This window comes from Pseudopodoces humilis, chromosome 18, assembly GCF_049639895.1.
Source record: "Pseudopodoces humilis isolate 2021_Gansu_Grassland_sample_001 chromosome 18, ASM4963989v1, whole genome shotgun sequence".
Lineage (NCBI taxonomy): Eukaryota > Metazoa > Chordata > Aves > Passeriformes > Paridae > Pseudopodoces > Pseudopodoces humilis.
Window position 1 is genome coordinate 11,117,303 of NC_142217.1, and position 23,109 is coordinate 11,140,411.

Below are 23,109 nucleotides of genomic sequence, written 5' to 3' on the forward strand. Positions count from 1 at the left end.
ATTAAGTATTGCATTACAGGATATTCATTTAAGTACCTTCAGTTCAGTTACAGGAATTGAATTCTATAGGCCAAGTTGGAGTATATTAAATATTTTTCTATTTTTTTCTGTTGGTAGTAGGAGTAGTATTGCAACATATATGGTGGTGTGTGTTTCTTTCTGTTTGGTCAAGAGTAGAATTTGTATTTTCAACAAATGTGTTCCTCATAAATAAAATATTAGTAATATATTGACTATCTATTTAGTAGTACCTGAAGCTCTGAAGTTCTAGAAAAAGGAAATGCTCTCCTTGTAAGCTAAAAGATTTCACAGAAATTACTTACGTTAGAACATTGTCTTTATTTAAAGATTAAAAGACAGCATGAAAGAATGCTGTAGCTTGTTCACTGTATTGAAATGCTTTTGTTCTTTTTTAGTATTCAAATGTTCATACTAACTCCTCCCATCCTGTCTACTTTGTGTTTAGATTGGTGAAAGAAAAAAATAAAAAAAATTAACCCAGAAATGACTTAGAGAGGACAGCTAGAAAATTTGTTTTACAGAACAAATGCATGGTATGTGCTCCATGAGTTCTTTGTGGAGGATTATGTGAACCCAGGGTGGAAAAAAAGCGTTTTCTGGAGGCAAAAGGGTGGCCTTGGGAGGGGTCTTGCCAGAGCAGATGATCTCTTACCATGTACCTGCAATGGTTGCTTAGGACTGTAAGGATGTTTTAATCCACCACTGTGTGTTGCCCTCCTATGTTAATATTTCAAAAGCCTCAGTTGAAATACAGAAATATTGTTAGACTTTAAGACACAGAGTTGAAACAGCAGGGACTGTAGCCATAAAGTGACACGGCCTCCTGGAGCAGACACCTTCCAGGCTGTAATGCCTTGTAAAGTCTCTTCAGAAACTTTGTTTTGGTGCGTTGATTTTCCCACTGATACATTTTCTACAGCATAAAGAGCAGCACTGGAGAAGGGAAGCACTGATAGACAACCAGTAAAAGGCTCATAATAAGCCAGACATCTTCAGTATCACACAGAGGCCAATTCATGTGACTACAGGACAGTTCACTTGGGAGTGATCCTGGCAATCATCCCCTCTCTGTGCTGTTAGTGTGAGAGGAAGGAAAATACTGTCTATACTAAGAGTTTCTAGAAGTTGAGCAGTACTGTAGCTCCCACTCAGTTATATCCTGACTCTTCTGTTCTTGTCAAAAGGTACTGAAATATTTTGGCTCTGATATTTAAATATCGTTATTTAAAGATGTTGCATTAATGTCCGCATTAAAATCTGCGTGCTCTCCAAGTGCAGAATCTTCCAGCAGACTGCTTGTCTTGTAGCTGGCAGATAAATACTTGATGTTATTTCCTAATGCAAAACATAGTCTGACTCCATTTAGCTTTTTTTCTTTCTGTCTAACAGCATCATTAATTATACTGTGAGACTTGTCTCTACTGTGGCTGTGATCAGAGGAGAGGAAAATACAGCAGACAGTATTTGGGTGCTGCAGGAAAACACTGAAGTGTTTGATTTTTTTTGTGGGTTGCTTGTGCATAGAAAACTGTTACAATTCACGTTGATTCTGAAAAAGCAATTTCACTTGTTCCAGATATTCCAAACCTGTCCCAAGCAGCCTTCACTGTGTAGTAGAGTAAGGGAGAAGAAACTGCAGTACCACTCACTGGTGTGCGCATTTGGAAAGGGTTTGTCGTATTGGCTAATCCAGAGGTTTTGTAACTCGGCTTGAAGAAAAAGCAACACCATCAATGAAATCTAAATATTTATTGCTTCAAGGGGATTTTCTGCTTGAGGTTTGATTAGTATTTCCAGTTACCAGTGAAGGTGAGAGTTACCAAAATGTTTTGCTGCAACAAAGAGTTAAAAAGTTAGCATCTCTTATTGCTACTGTAAAGCTGCAGTGTAATTTCATCTACAGTACTGCAGAAATGCTTTAAGGATATCAGAATGTGCTTCCTAACTAAGAGTGTGGTTATATATGGTTTGCCTTTTTTATAATCAGCATTGGGTAACAGTATTTTTGGTCAGTACTAAGTTAACTAGTTGGAATATTTGTGGTGTGTTTATGTACATAGTGTGTGTATAGTCCTTAATTCTTTGTGGTTTAGGATCTTGGAGTAAACATGTAAGACAAAGATGTGATGTGTGTATTTATAAGGTTTGATGGAAAAGAATCCTACCACATGCAAGAAATTGCATGCAAGAAATTTTTAAGAGTGGGTGGCTTTCTGATGACATGAAGAGAATAAGCAGGTAACATATTGAAGTCTGCTGTTTGTTCAGCAGAAGACTGCCATTTCCTAAACTGAAAGTAATTTAATCACGTTTGTATCTGGAGTAGTTAAATTAAATTATTTGCCATAATTACTTCATGTCTGACAAGGTCTGTCGCCATTTGGATTTTGTTATGATTTGGATCCTAAAAGGAAAGGAGCTTAACCACTAGATGTTGAAATAATCAATCTATTTCATTATTAGGATTTGAACAGAAACTCTGTTCCAAATGTGTGTTTAAAACTTTCCTCTCAAGCCAAACTTTTCTTTGTAATCCTATTGCTACAGTCTGTTATGTGTGTATAGGACATAAAGCAGTGGCCTTGACCATCCCAAATGGCTACGTTTGTTGTGTGTTGCTATTACATACCTTATTAATTATTTTTGTTGTTCCATTTTGCTGAGCTGGGAGGAAAAGCTGTTCTATAATTAAGGAGCTATTTCAAAGAAAGTGGGTAGCATTAGAATTGTTATTATAGCACTGTTGCACAGGAGGTGAGCATTTGTAGTTGATGTCTAGTGCTGTACAAATGAGCAGAAGTAATCTCTGTCCAAAGAAGTTTCTTGCTGGGAATCATCTGATTGTTCAAGAAAAGCAGCAGTTTTATGCTAATGATTTTTGGTGTTTGCTGGTTGTCAGACAGAGACACAGGGTGAGGGTAGGGTGAGTGACAGACATACATTGGCATCCTCAGTAGCGACTGATTTTTCTTTATCAGCAGGGTCATATATATGATTTAGCATGGCCAAGGAGAGACCTAAAATTGACTTAAGTACTACAGACTCATCTAAACAATGTTAGGCAAAAGCCACGTTTGTGTTAGATAACTGATTCTGCTGCTGTATTTGTGTGTCCTACTGCTGGGAGGTTTTTGGTGTTAGGGGTGTTTGTTGGGTTGTACCTGCCTGCATCTCTCTCTCCAAAACAGCCAGATGAAGGGGCACTGCTGGCATTAGGGGGTGTCAGCATCAGGACACACATCCTGTGTGTAGCACTGGCTATTCTTTGGCTTTTTTTCCCTTGAAGATAATCATATCTTCTGAATCATAATGAATTTACATGAAGAATTTTGGTAGAATTATATATATATATATATATATATATATATATATATATATATATATATATGTATGTAATTATATCTGACTTGAATTTGGCAATTAAGCTGTTGAACCAAATCTTGCCACATTATATGATAACAAGATGCCTTTGATTGTCTGTTTTCCTTTTGAAAGACAGATTCTGTCCATAGTCATTCATTCAGTTACCTTATTTAGGATTTTTATAAAGCAGATTACAAATATATTAGATTTAGGTTTCATTTGTGTTGTTTGTTTTAATTTCTTTTTGTTTTTTTTCCTGAAAATGATGTAAAAGATATGTCCTGATATTCCATATGAGCTTGTTTTTTCTAATCAGTTTATTAAGTTTTCTGTGAAGATGAAGTATGTTTGCAAATGCTAAAAAATTGTACATTTTGCTCCATTCCAGTGCCTGATGACCTCTCCTTGGAAGAAAGAGAAGAGCTTTTAAATATTCGTCGCAGGAAAAAAGAACTGATTGATGATATTGAGGTAATTGATTTACTGTAAAGATCCTTAGAAGACTCCTTCAGTAGATTAAGTTACAGACTTAAATATGAATTTCAGCTAATGGTTTTAAAAGCATGTAAACTACTTAAGCTAAATACTCCTAACAGTGAACAGGATTTATGCATCATATGTGTGCTTTTAAAAATACTGCTTTTAAAAATACTAACTTCTGAATTTATGTAATGCAATATGTGCAGATGTCCACATTTGATCTGTGTAATCAAAAACTTGTTAAACAGATTTGCATTCAGGATAGGAGTGAGTGAGAAATGTGGGTAAAGAAATATTATTAATTGATAATGGCAGCTTGGTCTTGGTGCTCTGGCACGAGCACACACTGAGAGTGTAGATTCATGTGCTTAACAGTGATTCAGTTGTGGTAAAATCTTTAAATATCTAAGGAAGGCCTAAGATCGTTCACTTTTCTTCAGGTAAATAAAAAATATTAGAAAATAAAACCTAATTGATCATATGATTATATATGATAGATTATTTCAAAAGATGTTGTAATGTAGGTTAATGTACTGTCCTTTCTTCTTTTGACAGAGATTAAAATTTGAAATTGCTGAGGTTATGACTGAAATTGATAATCTGACTAGTGTAGAAGAAAGGTAAGTAATGCCAACATACTGACATGATTCAGTAGGACCTTGGAACAGGTATTCCAGGAACAGCAAGTGAAAATACCTTTCCCATACTAAACAAACGATGGATTACCTTTATTTAGTCTGTAATAAAGCCTGACTTTATCCCATGCAGGCGTGTCATTTGTTTGGATAGAGAATATGTTGTATGGAGTGTAATATTTTACTGTCCAGTTGATATGGATATGGGTTTCTGAAGCTGCAATTGCTTAAAGGAGTTGAAAATGGTGTAATAATTTTCTCCATTATAAAAATGAATGTCTTGATTTTGTAGTAGAAAATAAAAGTAGCCAAAATATAAATTAAAAGCTCATCTAGAAGTCTTTTTGTAAAAGAGTGACTGTTGTTTCTTTTTTGTCTCCATATGTAGCAAAACTACACAAAGAAATAAGCAAATAGCCATGGGAAGGAAGAAATTCAACATGGACCCTAAGAAGGTAGATAATTTTTTTTTCACTTGTCAGGAATCAAGTTTCTGCTTGTAGTACAATCTATGACAAATAGTTTTATGGTTTTTTTTAAGAAATATTTCTGATAATGTAAGTTCATAGGCCTTACACGTCCTGTAAAACACTGAGCAGAGGGTTAAATTGGAAGCAGCTGTCAGGTCAGATGCCAGTTGTGTGCTTCTTTCACTTAAACAAATCCTTGATAATGGAGGTTACTTATCAACAACCAAATAGGCCAGATATTGATTTACCTGGCTTGCTTTGTACCTGATAGTGGTGTTCTATGTTGATATGTCAAATATAAATAATTTTTTTTTGATGTGTGGTTGTAAGTAAGGCCATACTTCTTAAATGCTCAGTTTTTATCTTTAAAAATACCTTTGCCATTTTTTAAAATTTGTTCTCATGCAGACTTTTATATTTGGATATCTAAAGCCTGTTTCTGAAAAAGGCATGTGTGAACATCTGTATTTTTGTATATGTACATGTGTACCTATCTGATTTGTACAAGCTTGGTTACCAGTTTCAAGAAATCTGCTCTTCATGTAGCCAGGAAGTAATGCAGTTCTTTCTGGAGTGCCTCTCTGTTTCTTAAATAGTTGTTAATTTCCTGGAAAATTTGGGGACCTGCACATTCTCTTACCTCCCCTGCAATACTTAAAAGAGCTTCTTTGACATATTTGACCTTTAGCCTTTTCATATTTCATCTTCCTTGCTTTGTTTTATTGTCTTGTATTGTTTGCAATTGAGATTCCGTTTTGAATTTGTGAAAGGTATTCTTTAAGGTCTTTTTGGAAATAATTTAGAATTTGTTTTTCTGTGTTCTTGACATGTTTTCTTTCCAATTGTATCGAATTCAGTTAAATTTTTGTGGCTTTTCTGAAATGTTCCAAGTACAGTGACGGCTTCTGTTCTTCAGACTGTTTCAAGTTTGCCAGAAATTCTCAAGTACAAGATCCCTTTCTAAACTGCTGGCCATGTCTTTTATTTTTATTTTCCATTTTAGTGACTGCTTAACTTCTGTTCTGTTGAAGGCAGAATACCCCCAAATATCCTGGTAGTTTCTTGTGGTCCTCCAGCTCTTTCAAGTCCTAGAAATTTGTGGCAAAGTCACAGGATGATGTCAGATGCTTTCATTCCAGCATTAACTATTTTTCGTTATGGTTCTTGCTGAATGAAATTATTTCTGTAAATAGATGCTGTGGCCACATTGCTACTGTAACATAATTTAAATGTGGTGAACAGACATAGAGTAGTAATTTCTTTATAATGCCTGTGATCAGTGGTGGCTGCAGTAGCTGCTCTAAAGCTGGATCATGGTGCTGTTTGCAGCTGCTGTGTTACATTACAAACAGCTGAGGTGTACATCCTTATGGTGCTGGGAAAAGCTACCTAGGGTTCATTGGGAAAAGGATGTTTTTCATTCAGAAATAGGAGGGAAGATGGTCTCTGGATTTAGGAATGCCAAAGAACTGGGGTAATAATACTTGGGTTGTACCTACCAAGTTTCCTTCTTTAAAATCAGGTAGCAGAGGTCTCATGTTTTCATATTAGCAGGAACACAGTGAGGTGATTCTCCTTTATCATTTTATTTGAAGTCCATTACACATTCATGTGTGTGTGTAAAGCAATTCTCCCTTGCCCCCTCTGAAAATAGGTGTGTTTTATGTATTTCCACAATGTTGTACTTGGGAGTTTGGGTTTGGTGAGCTTGTGTGGGAAAGGCTGTAATGGTAAAGCTTGTAAAACATTTCAAGAATCCCTCTGTAGAGACAAAGTTGTGCTGGAAATTCACCGTGCTGAAGTTGGTATTGCCTGTGTTGGGCCCAGGAAATGAATTCTCTGTGGCAAAAGCAGGGTTTAAATAACTGCAAAATTTATAATTGAGTTACTGTAAAAGTGATGAAATTCAAAGCAGATTTCATTGCAGTGATGTAAAAAAAATAAAATCCATGCAAATATTTGTAGTGAATATTGAAAATGTTTGTAGCCATGAGTTTTGTGTGGGTAAGTTAAACTAGTACAGCTGTCATCTGTCTCCTGTCAGTCTACAGAAAGAAAATTTGCATCAAGACAAAAGATAGTGTAGGAGGTGGTGGGGGTTTACTTGGCCTATTTTGCCATTTATTCCAGACACTGAAGTTGCTGCCCTAGACAAATTACTTTTCCTGTCTGTTTGACTTCTGGTTCTTTAATACCTTAGGAATAATTTTTTAAAAATCCAGGAAAAGGAAAATTAAATTGATTTTTGCAATATGGTAAAGTGTCTGCTTCTGTGCACAGAAATTTGTTTTCCATACTGCAAGTCACATGTCCATTATCAGTAACTTGTACAACTTCAAAAAACCTATTCAGATCAGTCTGTTTATACTAAGCATGAATAATATGGTCCAGGTGTTGAACCAAGGGAATCTGCTGTTTCTGATATCAGAGGAAAGATTGATTCTCTTTTGATTGTCAGAGATGAGAGCTTTTTGTATAACTTGAGACGGGAAAAAGTGCTATGTTTTATAGTCAAATATTGTACAAATAAGCTTTGAAGGGATCACTTTTGAGGAAAGATCAGCAATTTCTGGTTCAAGATATAATGGGTATATTTTTTACAAAGAAATAATGTCTGTTGTGAAATGACTTATAAAAATATTAATTTGTCAGAGATACCTGGCATCGAAAGTTTTCAGATGATGATGAAATTGTTCTGAGAGAATTGCATTTCACACTTTCTAAAGAAAGCTTCAAGCTTTATAACATCACAGTTTACTTTCCCTGATAAATTAGGTCAGAAAACTGACCTTTTTTTTGTCGAGCATGTAGCCATTTCATTATTAAAAACTAGAATTAATCAAAAAGAAGGATAACTTTTTTGAATGTTAATAGAGGGCCATGTATGCTATAAAAAATTGAATTTTTTCAGTTGTGATGAAATAAATAATCCTTCACTTGCAGAAATTGAAAAACTAGTATTCCTGAAATTCTGAAATAGTCTAGTAGACAATATTAGTAATAATTTATTAACCTCTTTTGCACATATTTGGAATGCAAGACATTAAGGCTATTTAAAATTTCCATTTCTACTTTTCACCAGTATGTTGTTAGAGTTTGAAGAAGTCAGCAGGAGTAGCAGTGTCTATGTTGGGGTCTGTGAGCTGTACAGAGTATGATTTTCTCTGCATGACCTGATCAGTGTCAGAGCATCCCTTCCATCCTTTCCATAATCTGTGTATAACTCTTAGTCTTCTTTCTTTGCTGCTTTCCAGAGAAGCCTCTAGGCTTCCCTAGCATGTGCCAGTTGTAGGGCAGTAATTTATGGAGGAGTAGGAGTCCTGGGGCTTGATCAAGTACCCTCTGAGGGACAGGGTAAGACTCTCCACCTGCCTTTGGTAGCAGCTGACCGAGCAGCCCTTTGTGAGTAGTGTAGTTCCAGTCCTTTGTGAATAGTTTAGTTCCAGCACAACCAGAATTCACTGATAATCTCAATGTCAGCATAAACTCCTTTAAACCAGTTTCAGTATCTTCAGCTGTGACTTTCTACTGCAAGTAGTGGCTTGATGTATTGGGTTGCAGTTTGTAGATTATACCAGATGCTTTATTTTGTGTCATGGTGGTAATTAAGTTGTTTCTACGTACCTCTTCATTATATGATTTTGCAGATTATGGCTCTGCAGACATTGATGCAATGTTGGGAACAGGCCAGCTCATACACTGGCTCCAAAGAACAACATGCAATCATTATTCAATTAATATTTGATCTTTCTATGGTTGAGGGATTCAAACTGCCACCTAGTACTTCTAGCCTTAAAAATGTGTTCTCATTTTCATCTTAAAACCAGTATTGGTTAATATACTTGGTAATAATTAAATTAATATTAAAACTAAATATTGCTAACCTAACTGAAAAACATTTGTTTACCATTTTATTAAAATAAATAAAAATCTGTAGGTAGTGTAACTCTTAATGTGCTATGTATATGTCTGTGTCAGTATATGAATACCAAATATTCTGAATTATATTTACTTAAATACTTGTGGAAGAAGACATAACATTCCTTTTCCTTTGGAATTTTTCTTTGTAGGGAATACAGTTTCTGATAGAAAATGACCTCCTGCACAACACTGCAGAAGACATTGCACAATTCCTTTATAAAGGAGAAGGATTAAATAAAACAGTAATTGGAGATTACCTCGGTGAAAGGTAAAGTAAAAATATTGGAACTCTGCTCTTGAGCTTACAAAGCACTTTTACAGGTTTTGGATAGCTCCTTTCCTCTTCACAGGCTGAAGGAGAGAACTGCTCGAGCACTCTGAGATCCATAAAAGCTGCAGTGGGGATATAAAACTGCTACAGTATTGTGATAGGTTTTCTTCCTGTTAGGTTGTTACTTTTCCATGGGTACATTATAGAATGATATTTAATTAACTATAATTTAGTATTTTGAGTAAACCAAAACATTTGTAGTGCAGAATTCAATACCACGAGCTTTTGGAATGAATGAGAGTTGTGTTGCAACACTACTGGTAACTCTCAGTACTGTGTCCAGAGGAGGAGTGATTTACAGTCAGTAATAATTGGACAGTAAAGAAATTACTTATTAAAACAGGTACTTCCTGGGCCAGTAGTTGCAAGCAGGTTTTGGTGTTGTCACTTCGCTGCACACACACACTTCCCATTGCCAGGCAGCTGCACCCTGTCCTTATCAATCCTGTTAGGATAAACATGCAGTGTGCATATTTATGTACACCGTTGCAAAACACAGAATGCAAATGGCTTCCATTCCTGTGTAACCCAGGAATTGATTTTAAAAAGGCAGCTGAGAGTGGCAGCAGTGGAGTGGGTTGGAGGATGTGTATGTACATGCTGGCACATGTTCCAGTGCCACTTAGGGAGCTCTCAAAGGTGACTCATTTTTAGGATGTGCTCCTGTGGTGATGGGTTGTGGCAGATCCCTTTTGAGACACTCTTCAGTCTGATTCCAGCAGCAACTCCATGGTTTTTGCTCAGCAGTTTCCTCTTGGCTTTCATAGGTTCAGTGAAAGTTTTTATTGTAATATGAGCATTTTGAAAATAGGTTTTTGTTATGAAGTCTCTATGCAGAACATGTAGACATGTCAACAGTTTTTATGTAACAGAATTGTGTCTGAGGACATTCTCTTGTCCTTTGCCACCCCCTCTCAGGGGCCCATCATAAATTACTTCTGTATTCTAACTAAATATAGCTCAAGACAAGACCAGGTTAGTCAACAGACTGAAATATTTATATAACATTCTGCCATAAAGAGAGAGATTCTATGTTACTGAATTTTATAGTCTAAACAGCACTCAGCAAACTGAAAGTGAATGGTGAAATGGAATAAGAGAACACTTAAAAATATAGCAAAAATTATAATAAATAAGGGATTAATTACATCCTAAAAAAAGAGTTATGGTTTCTTTCTATGTGGGTAAGCCTTCACTTCCTTTTTTTAAGTGGCTTCCTGGAGCATTTGTGTTATTTGTCTTGTGTCTTTGGAGGTGTACCCAACACAAACACTGCATGCCTATAAACTAAGTAAATAATTTGCTTAAAGTAAAAACATATCCCTCTGGAGTGCTCTCTTTTATTACACTCTTATGCCACTTCATTGAAAAGCAGTTGCCCAGTTGAATTGTGCATTGCTAAGTTTGATGAGAATTGCTTGGATTTGCTGGGAGAACTGGTGTGTTTTTCTGTAAACAATGTGGGAACATGCTAATGAATGAACAGTTGGTTTTAAGATATTTACTCCTGAGTGTTGCAGGTTAGTCTGACTATGCAGTTAGTCAGCAAATCAACAGAAAATTCCTGGTGGGTGCACACCTTTCTACTTTCGGGTGGAGGCTGATATGCAACATTCTGTCTTGGTGAGGTATTTAAAGCACACCCTGAGGATTATAAACCTTTATTCTTCTGGCACAGGAGCTCATTGATGGTATAGGCCAAGTTCTGCCCATCCACATAGTCTTCATGTGTTCATTGATGTTTAAATGTTACTTTTGAATTTAAACACCCTTGTATCAAACAAAGCATAATTTGGCTCATGATTTGCATACTGATATAAGAGATGGGTGAGAGGAAGCCCATTCCAAACCTCTTCTGGTTTTAGTTAACTTTGTTGTACCAATTCTTGGCAATGGAGTAAGAGTACAGTACATGATAAGTAGCTCTTTTTCAAAAGCTGTTTTTTTTTTTCTTGGATACAATCAATAGAAGCATTTTTGTTTCTTATCTTTGTACATAAATTGAGATACTGCTTTAATGCTTTGCATTCTTAGAGTAGAAATCTATAGTCTGTTTGTTTGTTGTATGGCTAAAGGAATTAGTCTTGCATTAACCATTGTTTTAAGAATTCATGACAATATCTGCAAAAGGCTTTTTAGTGAATAAATTTCTCAGGTATCCTCCTATGTCAAGGCAGGTACAGTAATAATAAATGTGAAGCAAAGAAGGCATGGCTATTTTTAGGTCACTTAAATAAGCAGTTCTAAAATAAGTTCAAATGTACTGGCTTTTGCTAACCTACCAGCAAAAATGTGCAAAGTGTTAACTAGTGTTAAATATGAGAATACCTCTCAAACGTGTAGATTATTTCTGATGGCTTTATTTGCTCAGTATGATTGTTTATTTCCATATTTATTTTCATAAGCAAATTGAGATAACTAACAAATATTTAAAGGTCAGAATTGTAATTGTCTATTTCCATTTTTGTCTTTCACAGAGATGAATTTAATATTAAAGTTCTCCAGGCTTTTGTTGAACTCCATGAGTTCGCTGATCTCAATCTTGTACAAGCCTTAAGGTGAGTAAATTCTTTCTGTTTTTTGACCTAAGCTTCCTCTATCAAATTACATGTTTATATGAGTCACTGTGTTGATTTATTTGTCAGAAAGCTGCTCTACAGCTCAGCACAAGTGTACAAATTACTGTGCAAGTGAGCAGAGACAGCTCTGTTTAACCCTTCTGATGGCTTGTGTGTGTGTGCTGCCTTTGAGAGTGAGAACTCCTGGTTATTTCAGACAAATACAAACTAAAACAGCTGTTACTCCTTGGTGTGCCTGCCATATGTGGACATTTGAAGACCTGTTTTATATCTTAGCACAGGGCTAGGTTAAGAAATAAACTCTTCACTTAAATAAGTAATTTTCTTCTTCTTTTTATTCCACCACAACTTGTCCTTCTGGGCAGGGAGGGGGAGAAATTCACTGACAGTAGTCACTGGTTATGTTCAATCACAGAGAGGTCAACTTGGAAACAGGTGATTTCCTTCTGCTTGCCTCAGTTTCCCACTTGTCATGTGAAAGAAAGTGTGATATCTTAGTTTATTTTTTTCCCTTGCTACATGAACAGTTCCCTTGATTTATCTGGGATAAGTGACCTTGTGAGATCCCTTCTCATCTTGGTGAAAATCCATAACAGATTGATCAAATTAAGTTGATTTAGACAGTTCTGCCTGTTTTTTTGCCGCAAGTGACTCCCTCCTGACACCAGATAAATGGAAATGTCCGTGTGATCTTTGTTTCTGGTGCAGTGCCTTGTGATGTGGAGTCAGAACAGCTTTGCTATGGTTGAGTGATGTGGTGATGATAACTTGAGATGCCTGAGGCTTGGGCCAAAGAAGCCTTTTCTGTGGCTGCTGAAGCTTGTCTGGGAAGCTTCATATTCCTGCCTCTTTTACCTAATTTGATGTTAGGTTTGACTTTATTCTTAGCAGCTGCTACTATTAAATGTTTGTATTTTGGTAGCTTACAAAATTCGTGATCTGGGTTGGAACCTTGCATGAGGTGAGTAAAAGACAGTACATAGAGCTGACAGACTAAAGATGGCCTGTGACACTTAAATATAATGTCTTAAAATGAAAACCAATGAAGACAGGAATAAATGGTTGTTATATTGGCATCCGATGTACAGGAAATAGTGAGAACTTGTTTTGCATGGCAGCGCATGTAACTTTGCTGGTTTAGGTCCTGGTTTAATTCAGATAATTCTTTTGCTAAGAGATAAAAGAATAAATTATGAAATTCATTGGAACATTTTAGTGCCACAGTGTGCCAAAATAAATTTGTGAAGACTTCTGTCCTGTATGCATTCCAGTGTATCTCTATGTAGAAATAATAAGTTACAAAAGTGAACTCTGTATTTCAGTTTATGCTTCTAAGCAGCAGCAAGATCTGTTGCATATAGTACAAAATTACTGAAATGATGACATGAGTTGTCCTTTTTAAGACCTAGGTCTGATTGTTGTAGGGTGAGCTTAGAGTAGGCAGGCATCACCTCTCTAAGCAGTGGGGTTTTTTTGTTGTTGTTACCATATTTAAAAGGTTTTGTATGAGTTTAAGTAAATATGTTAAGTCTTTCTGTATTCCTTGTTTCTCTCCTAACACCAGAAATATTTTGTATAATGTGTCTTTTTACATTGTGAATAAGGTCTAGCTGACTGTTCATTGCATTTTGTAGCCAGGAAACCCAGGGAGGATTGAACTCATTTTTTTCCCCCATAGCGTTCTCATGGCAAAAATGGGATGCATACAGAAAATTGTTTACTAGTCTGGAAAAAAAGAGAGCCTCAGAATATGAACTGCCATATTATCTTGCCTGATAGCATGCAGTGTTGCTGGCTGAGTTACTGGGCTAGCCATCTGTGCATGTTGCTTTATAATAGCTCCTGACTTGTGTGTTGAGAGATTGAGAACATATTTCTAGGACATTCTATATAGACAATGCTGATTTTTTTTTTCTTTTTCAATTTCTTTTGGATTATTTGTAATAAATACTTACGTATAAATACTAGAATGAGTCTAACAACTGTTCTTCCCTTCTGTAGGCAGTTTCTGTGGAGCTTCAGACTCCCAGGAGAGGCTCAAAAAATTGACCGTATGATGGAAGCTTTTGCTTCACGCTATTGCCTTTGTAACCCAGGGGTCTTCCAGTCTACAGGTCAGTCACAGGAAACCACGGGAGTTCTTAAGTACTTACATGATCCAAATATAATTTTATATATGTGTGTGTGTGTTCATCTACATGTGATGCAAGGAGATAATGGCCAGTTGGAAGTTAGGGATAAAATGATGTGTGAAATGAGATAGACCTGAGAACTGAGAAAATGTGACTGGCTAGTCCAGGAAGTGCAAGCTTATGGACAGAACACATTTTCAGTTATAAAACATCACAGAACTGCACAGAATGCCCTGGTATTATTGTTCTATTTGGTCACATACACAAATATATTGCTTTTGATCCGTTTATTTAAGGAACTGATAGGATGGGAGAAGGTTGGTGTAAAGCAGGTCTGTAACAGCTAGAGGGGAAAACAGCTACTACAGACTGCTAAAGATGCAGGCACATTTTTCCTCTCTGTAGCAGGTTTTCATCCTGCTTTTTCTTACACAGAACCTTGTACTTGAATTCTGGGGGAATTTACTATAATCATAACCACTTCAAGAGGCACAGTAAGATTTCCTTTGTCATCTTCTGATATTATCCAGTAGTGCTTGCTACCTCCTGTATGCCAAGGAGTTGAGTCAATGTCATTTTCAGTCTTTTTAAATACAGTCAAAATATTTTTTTGAAGAGACCATTCTTTCTCTTTGGAGAGAGCTTTGGAAGTACTTTGAGTAGGAGGAGGCTGATGGACCAGGTTTATTATAGCATCCCCACTATAATTTAGGCAAAATATGTGCAGAGAACATTTTGCCCAACACTTCAGAATTTCAAGTGAAATGTTAATTTAGGGTGATAGCAATGATTTCATAAGAGTTTTAAGGTTTTTTTGATTCTCATAAAGTTTCTCTTATACTTGTTTTTTATTTGAATTGTAACATTTTTTTCTTCTTGGGCTTACTTCAACAGCTTAAGGATTTTAGACTTTTATGTACAGTGTTCAGAATTTTTTGACCGTTTCTGTTTCTTTATCAGTCAGGATGAGCTCTCTACTAATTTTACAGGTTTGTACACACAACACATGGGAAGATAAACCATTTTTCAAATCTGATTTCAGATACATGTTACGTGCTTTCATTTGCCATCATTATGTTGAATACCAGCCTGCACAACCACAATGTGCGAGATAAACCCACAGTGGAGAGGTTTATCTCCATGAATCGTGGAATTAACGAAGGTGGAGACCTTCCAGAGGAATTGCTAAGGGTAAGTTGGGCTGGGTAAGACAAAGCCTGGCTTTTGTGTTTTTAATAACAGACTTAAAAGTGTGTACAACAGTTCTCAGGCAGATTCGTCAGGGGAAGGCAAAAGAACATTTTCTATCATGTGTAACCATTTGAGTAGCTGAAAGAAGCATTTTTTGTTATTTACAGCTACTTTGAGCTAGTTCTCCCTATATCCAACCTTTTGTTGAGAGCAGGCTGTTTCAGAGAAAAGACTCTGTGTATCTCAGTAGTTTGCTTCTGGCAAAATTCTTGTAGAATTGGCTTCTTATGAAAAAAAGTAGCATTTCTATCAGAAAAAAACGGTAAAAATTATTTTTTTCTTCACAGCCTCTCATTTTTCCCACGTGTCTTATGGAGCTCCCTCCTTGAGAAATCAATAAAAATAACTGCTGTAAGACAGTGTTATGGGCTACACCATTTTCTGAAAACCCAGATTCATTTGGCAAAACTTGTACTAAATGAAACTGATCTCGAAACCTCTGAACTATCAAATGCTGATGCTAAAATAAAATTGTCATTGCTAGGAGTGCTTAAAAATTTTGTACTGAAAATAGATTTTATTATAGATGAAGTAGTTTAAAATCAAACTTGATCAAAGTAGTAAATAAAGATTGGCGGGGAGGAGTCCAGAATTTTATGGACAATATTTCCTGTGCTTTTTATACTAATAGGCTGAGAAACAGTGAGATATCCTGGTTGCATTTTCTGTTAAGACATCTGTTAATGAGGTCTTTTTCCTCTTTTTTTTTTTTTTTTTTCTAGAATTTATATGAAAGTATTAAGAATGAGCCATTTAAAATTCCAGAGGATGATGGAAATGATCTAACGCATACATTTTTTAATCCAGATAGAGAAGGTTGGCTGCTGAAATTAGGTTAGTCACAAGGGCAGTTCTGCTGCTGTATGTTTGTTCATTGTTGGCATGTTTGCTGCTCCGTGTCTTCCTGCTTTCTTGTCAAGGTAACAGGTTTAACTTTGTATTTAAAATGTATGAACCAAAATAAGTAGCTCCTTTACATCTGAAGGCTGTTGCTTCTTATTTTGCATACTCAAATTAGCAATCTTGTTTCAAACTTCAGAGTTTTATTTCTGAGATCTGAGAAATAAAAACTCGGCAACAAAAAGGAAACACCACATGGTATTTACCACATGCTGTGACTGATAAATAACAACTAAGTCTCCATAAGGTCATTTCAGAAAACTGTGTGATGTTTCAACACAGTTTTCTGTGTACAAAAAAAGGATTTCTCTTCAAACAGTTATTTTTGTATGTCTTTATTTTTCCATATTATTTGTGAGTTTCTCTTGGTTTGGTTTTGGCTATGATTTTTTAATGAGTGGTTTAAATGTGCCTTCTTGTTTTCCTTATGGCCTATGACCTATCACCTTTCTGTTCTGTGACTGGCTGTCTCTGCTTATTCTGCATTAGGAGGTACGTATCTGATTGCTTTCCAGTCCCCTCTTCTTCAGTTGCTCATTCTTTTATTTTCTTCCTCCTTCCTCCTGGTTTTTTCTTTTTTCTTTTTCTTTTTATTTATTTTTTTAATCAGATTCTTTGTAGCATTTTGCTTTCTCACTCAGTGTCACTAACAGTGTCATCAGTGGTGCTCTGAGGGACTGGCATGTCAGTGTCTAATTCACATGCAGGTGTGTTCTGCAAAAGAAGAAAGCATTTACATGCAAAGCAGAAAAATAAGGATGACTTCAGCACACTTTTCTCATTCATGGAAGAACATAACAAGGAAAGAATAATCTCTACTGAGAGTAAACAACATGTCTTACTCTGTCATGAAGTTTCAGAGTGTTTGTTACTTGTTAATCAATGATAATAGATTATTGAAAGATTGATTACATTTGAACTATATATTTGTAAAAGTTGTTCTTTTTCCTTGTTGTTTTCCTTTTTAAATAATACATTTACCTTCTTTAACAGAGTCTTAAATGAGCTTCAAATTTAGGGTTGCAGAAACCTCAGGTAGTTCAGTCTGCTGGCACTGCAAGATGCCTTTGTTTTTACAGACTCTTGTAAAGTTGATGGGATTCACTTTTTGGCTTGGCCTTAGGGAATTTTTTTCCTATATACAGGAAATTGACACTTCAGATGTTGTTTTCAAAACAATAAATTTTTAAAATTTAAACACCAGCATACACTTAACTAGAGCCAGTTGCTGGCCACTTTAATGTGTTAAAGTGGGAGGAACTTTGCATTTGGAGCATGGTGACTAAAGTGTAGAAAGGGATGTGTGCTGGGGTACACATGGGGGAGGATGGTGAAAGTAGAGCCTGGACAGAGCCATGGGCCCCCTCTGCTGATTGCACCTGGAACTTGGTCGTCATGCTTGTGGTGGAAGGAAATGGATGTGGAAAGGAAGCATTTGGAATTCATTCACGTGTTCCCAATGTCAGATTTTGACCTCTGTGCTACAGATGCTCTGGAGTTCCTTTTCTAACTACAAAAAAACAAAGCTCTTGCTTTTTGACCTGTATTGGCTAAGCTGGCACAATTTCAAACATGACTTTGCAGCTTTTCTCTATTTGCTAGCATGAGATGATGGTTAACAGAAAAGCCTTTCAAGCTGTTATAAGTGGAATGTGCTTCTTGGAGAAGAGGTTGAGTGTAAGACCATGCTGTGCCTGTTGCTGTTGCCAGTGCTCCCTCATGGACTTACACACCTAATGAGCGTGCAGGCAAGTGTGAGTGTGTGTAGAGGAGTGACAACATCCTCTGTGAAAGAAACTGCCCATAAAAGAGATCTAATAAAAAATAGAGGAACAAAGAAATTGAGGAAGCGATGACTGAAAGTGAGTGAGAGCTGCCAGGAACTTCTGCACAGACTGTCTCTGGCTCTGGTGCAAAGTCAATAAACCACAGGCCAGGACTGAAAAGTCTGCCTGAGTCTTTGGTGTGTAGGATGCAGATGAGGCACAGTGCACAGAAAACTCAGTAGTAAAAGGGTGTGTGAAGCAGAAGGGTGTTGTTACACGTAACACTCCCACAGGATGAGGGTTATTTGAATAAAGAAATGAAACATGTCCAGAAGCCTCCGGTGAATCAGCCTGGGAATGCCTGGAGCTGTGCTTCTGTGAAAGACTGCATTTTTTCCACAGACACAGACTGGTACAGACTAATACATTGCTAGTTTAGATGGAATGACCAGAAATAAACCTGAGAGTCTTTTTTTTTTTTCCCCCCCCTTCTTTCCTCCCCTTTTCTTTCTTTCCTCTCATTCAAGTTTCCTATTTGCTAGGAGTCTTAAATTGTATGTTGGGAGTGCTGTCTCAATCAACACTGTGTTTTTACAGTCCTTTCTCTTGAGAAGCACTTCTTGTGAAGTGGGGAGGGTTTCCTTCAGTTCTAGAAGATTCTGATACTAAAAAATTGTGTCGTGTTGAAATGCTAAGGAGACAAACTCCTGTATGAGGGTTTAAGTGCTCAGTTATCATAAAACATAAAAGTTGAAATAGAAAGTTTTTATGTAAAACTATAAACATGACTAAGACTACTTGCAGACTGAGTATATCAAGACAGTATTTTGTATCTGGTGTTTCTCATAGTCAGCTCTTCTCATTTATGTAGTTGGACCCCATTTTTAGTATTCCATCCCTCACTATATTGATTTTTCTCTGGGCAGAAGATGGATATCATGAAACTTTCATATATTGTAAAATTCAACTGTCCAAAAGACCAGTCTGGGTTTTAGAAGACTGGGAGGGTTCAGTAGGTTTTTGAAGAGTTTGTTGTGCTGAATTGTTCAGAGGTGGCTGTGTGAAGTCCAAGTGCCAAACCTGGCAACCAGACAGCAATTCTGGTTTTATCTATCTGGACTTAGCCAGTGCCTTTAAATAGACATCTTTATCTTGGTAGGCCTAAATTATCATTCAATTCTGCATCGGTTGAAGCATGGTGACATGAAAATGAATGCACCAAGTTTAAAACTGAAAGCTGCTGAGTGCTAGTGAGTTGTCCTTGGAGCAGCTTGACACATTATGAGCCTTCAGATTTTTCTGTATAACGAGTGATGTTGATACCGTGACATTTTCTACCATCCACTCTAAGGTATTTTGAAATTGTTGCCTGTGCTCTCTTTGCTAATGTCCAAGTTAGAACTGTTTTGCTAGGAAGCTGCTTCCTTGCCTTAAACAGCTTCCCTTGGCAAATTGCTTGGTTTGTGTAATATTTTCTTCTAGTTAGAGGGAAACTATGACATTACTCCCCCAAGCTGGAGAGGAAACTATTCCAGCCAGACACATGAGTGTGTTAATTTTTTCTGCCAGTCAGGCGGTTACGGAATGCTTGGAGATGATCCAAAAGCTTCACATCCAGGCCTGTCCTGCCAGTGGTGCTCATTCCAGCACATCTGTCCTTGGGAGGATGTTGTTTCTCTTCCCTAATCTGGGATGAGAGAACAGTGCTGGCTGATCAGGAAACCGGTGCCTTCCGGTACCTGCTTGGCTCTTGTGGGGACTGAGGCTATTCCAGGTTCAGATAATCAGTGTTGTGGTCATTGGAGAATGCTTTTTAAAAGAAAGCCAAACTTTTGTCCAACCAACTGTGTAGTTGCAGAGTCTTTTCTCTCTGGTGCTGTCTAAATGAACTCAGGAGAAAAGAAAGCATTCTTGGTGTGTGCATCCCTCTCCTTCAGCTTTAGAACTTCTATATAAATGACCTGCAGATTTGAGTAGAACTTTCTATCTTTAGGTACCTTGCTGCCTTTAGCCTTAAGGCCTTTTTTACTTTGGAGATTTATGTTTCTTAAGTCATTGCCAGTTGCTTTTCCCTTTATTAGAGATGGTTTCTTTTACCTTGTTGCCTAGTTTGTACTTTGCCCAGAGTTTAAAAAAAAAAGTCCTATGTTGAGTTACAAAGGTGAAGAGGATTTCTGTTCCTGTTTCTGTACGTTTTGCCTTGTAGCCTTTTATTCTAGTTTACTTATATTTCTACCTACTATGGAAGATACTGTGCTTCTGTATTTCATTATTTGAGATGTCTGTGCAGTTTTTTAATCAGCTTGATCTTTTAGAAGTATGTCACTTATCTCTGCATTTCTGTAAATGTTTATGGATTCGTACTCTGGTTTTCTTGATCCTCTTCTGCTAACTTAATTCCTTCCAGTCTTAATCTTTTAAAGGCTGGGAGCTGGAATAAGAGATGAGGTATGATGCTAAACCCTCTGTTGTTTTGTGAGCCTACAGCAATCTCAGCCAAGGACAAGAATGTTTTGTTATCACACGTTTTTTACCTATTAATCTCATGTGCAGTTTACAGGCCACAGTGCCTTATCAGCCAACTGCTTGGGCTGCAGCTCAAGTAAAGGCGTATTAAACATGTGTGATGTGGTGACCCCTGCAAATTTGATTAGTACAGATTAGATTTTGAACTTTATTAGAGTTTCTGTGCTGTTGACAGCTGAAACTCAGTAATGGGGTGGGGAGACAGAGAATTATGTGTGAGAGTAGTTCCTTATCCCACCAAAAGCCCCTGCCTAACTGATTGATTTTAATTTTTTTTTTCCTTTTTTTTTTTTTTTCCTTTGGAAGAGTAACTGATAGCTTGGTGGAGCAGGGACCTAAGGTCTATTTCTATGACTCCCATGAGTGCTGTAACACAGTGAGCTACTGGCTGTTTTAGGGAGAAGGAAGCAGTAAGAGGGATGTTGTTGGAAATACTTAATCTTCTTTGTGGCTTCCCTGGAGCTGGGAGATGTTTCCTGACAAAAGCTGCTTCAAAACTGCAGCATGATTACAGAAGGTTTCAGGTTTGAGAAATCTGGCTTTTCCAGAGAGAGCGGATGTTGACGGGATAACATTCAGCAAACTCAACTGTTGTTTACAGCTTGGCAATTTATATTGTTCTGGGAGTGTGTGTTTTAGGTCTGTTGTTTCTTTCTTAAATTATAAACAGATCTTCTTTTAAATATATGGTTATTACTGATTTTTTTTTTTATTGTGTTTTGGCATTATGACTGTTAATGAGAAACACCTGTGTTCACTTTAATCTGCTCTGTGATAGTAACCTCTTCTCCTCTTTGATTCATTCTCTCTCCTCCTGAATTATTTTCCTACTAGAACTGGGCAAGCCATGACCTCTGATAGCTGATGTTACCTGTTAGCCTGAAAAACATGGTGATGTTCTAGGGCCATAAAAATGTTAAGTTAATCTGCTAACCTTGGAGAGCAGAACGTGACTTAAAGCCATGGCAGTTGATCCTGGGTTATGTGAAAACAAGTCACATTGTGGTGATGGCAGGGAGTGCCCTGGCAATCGCCCTGACTTGGCAGCTGCTTTTCCATTGGTCTGGATGTGAGTCAAGCTTGAGTTCATCATTCCAAGCCCAAATACTTCCTGATACTTGAGCCAGCTCTCGGTCAAGGTGATGGGGGATTTTTCTAGTGACTTACGTGCCAGTTTGAACATCTCTGCAATGCTTTATTTAAGGATCTGTCACGGTGGTTGTACTAAAGTGCCACCAGTTCTTCCCTCACTGTCTCCAGCTCACTCAACCATTCATTGTGTCACGGCTTCTGCATCTTGCACTGTTTTGCCTTCACTTATTTCACCACACCTGCTTGCAGACTAAATTTTTCTTAAGATATGAGTGCATCTGGTGGAAACATAAATTTTATTGAGTACTTTGAATGTTGCAGTGTGTTAGCACCGGGTTATTGTGGAGGTTGTGAAACCCAGCAAAAGGAAGGTACAACATGCAACATACTTGGTCTGCCATGCAAATATGCAGTAGATTGGTATCAAGAAATGTTATGATATCTCTAGAATTGTTCTTTAATATGATTTGGATTTCTGTATTAAACAAAAATCCAGCTATCTTAAGCAGAACGAAAAGATCAAAAAATTATGCTTGTGTCTTGAATTTGATTATATGACTTGGATTAAACTGGGTGTGTCTTGTGTGTATTAATGGTGCTCTTTTATGCACAGATGTTCAATAGCAAGATCAATTCTTTTGAAATGTTGGCTTAATGAAATTAAATCACTGCTGAATGGATGATGCATAGGTGGTGACATAATCCTGAAGTCAGATAACTATGGTGGATCTAAACCTTTAAACTAATAACATATGCATGCTCTATCTACAATTGTATTTCTTGGAAATGAGTTTTAAAATAATGTAATGTGGGAAGCCAGGTGTGTTCTGAAGCAGCCAATGGCAGAAAACCAACTGAAAGGGCCAAAATAATTCTGTTGTTTCTAAAAAGGAGCTGTTCCTTACAGGGTGACATTAGCAGGTGTAAGGAAGAGGAACTCTGGTTGCTGTTAATGAAGGAAAAATTGGCATTTTTGGAGCAGTAGCTATTTCTTCTGTCAGATGTACTCAATGATATATTAACCCATGAAGAGAACATGTTTTAAAAGTACTGAAAGATGACAAATTAGTAAAGATGGTATATTTTAGCATAGGGTTTGCCCCTCATTGATGACACATATTCTGTTAATGTTTATGAGCACCTCACACACTTGACGTTAAATCTTGAAAGTAAAGGCAGGTTCTTAATCACATGTTTGCTCATGAGTGGAGCAACAGGAAGGTGTTAAAATGCCCATAATTTTATTGATGGGACCCTTTCCTTGCCCAAGACAAGCTGTTGAGGGTGTTGCTCCTGTTGCAGGAATGCAGGTGCTGGTTCTGCAGCCAGTGCTGGTGTGAGTGGCTGTGGCTGCCAGAGCAGCCCAGGGCTGGCCTCACTCACACCCTGGCAGCCCTGGCTGTGCCCAGCACTGTGCAGAGCTGGTATTTTTGGTGTGATGAACACATGTGAGGGCCTGGACAGAGGGAGCAGGTCTGGCCACTCACTGTTGCCCACGGCTCTTGTGGCTGATGGCACCTCCATAGTTGATGCTGCCTCAGGACAAGTTGCAGTAACATGTTCCTTTAACCTTGCTCATCTGTGCCTGATCCATTTACCATTAAGCAATTAAACCATACTTCAAAAAATAAGCAAAACTTGA

At 37.2% G+C, this 23,109-nt stretch overlaps 1 protein-coding gene across 4 annotated transcripts in view; it reads left to right on the forward strand.

Moving 5' to 3' along the window:
• Window positions 1–23,109, forward strand: part of CYTH3 (cytohesin 3) — a 48,868-nt gene that overhangs the window by 21,120 nt on the left and 4,639 nt on the right. For 2 of the 4 annotated variants that reach the window (XM_088063902.1, XM_014252593.2), the window contains exons 2-9: window positions 3,773–3,855; window positions 4,420–4,484; window positions 4,888–4,954; window positions 9,040–9,158; window positions 11,699–11,779; window positions 13,802–13,914; window positions 14,975–15,123; window positions 15,906–16,018. In XM_088063902.1, coding sequence (XP_087920028.1) covers window positions 3,773–3,855; window positions 4,420–4,484; window positions 4,888–4,954; window positions 9,040–9,158; window positions 11,699–11,779; window positions 13,802–13,914; window positions 14,975–15,123; window positions 15,906–16,018 — 790 coding nt within the window. Of the gene's footprint in view, window positions 1–3,738; window positions 3,856–4,419; window positions 4,485–4,887; window positions 4,955–9,039; window positions 9,159–11,698; window positions 11,780–13,801; window positions 13,915–14,974; window positions 15,124–15,905; window positions 16,019–23,109 lie in introns of those variants that run through there. The other 2 variants (XM_005522962.3, XM_014252592.2) reach the window with 2 other exon arrangements.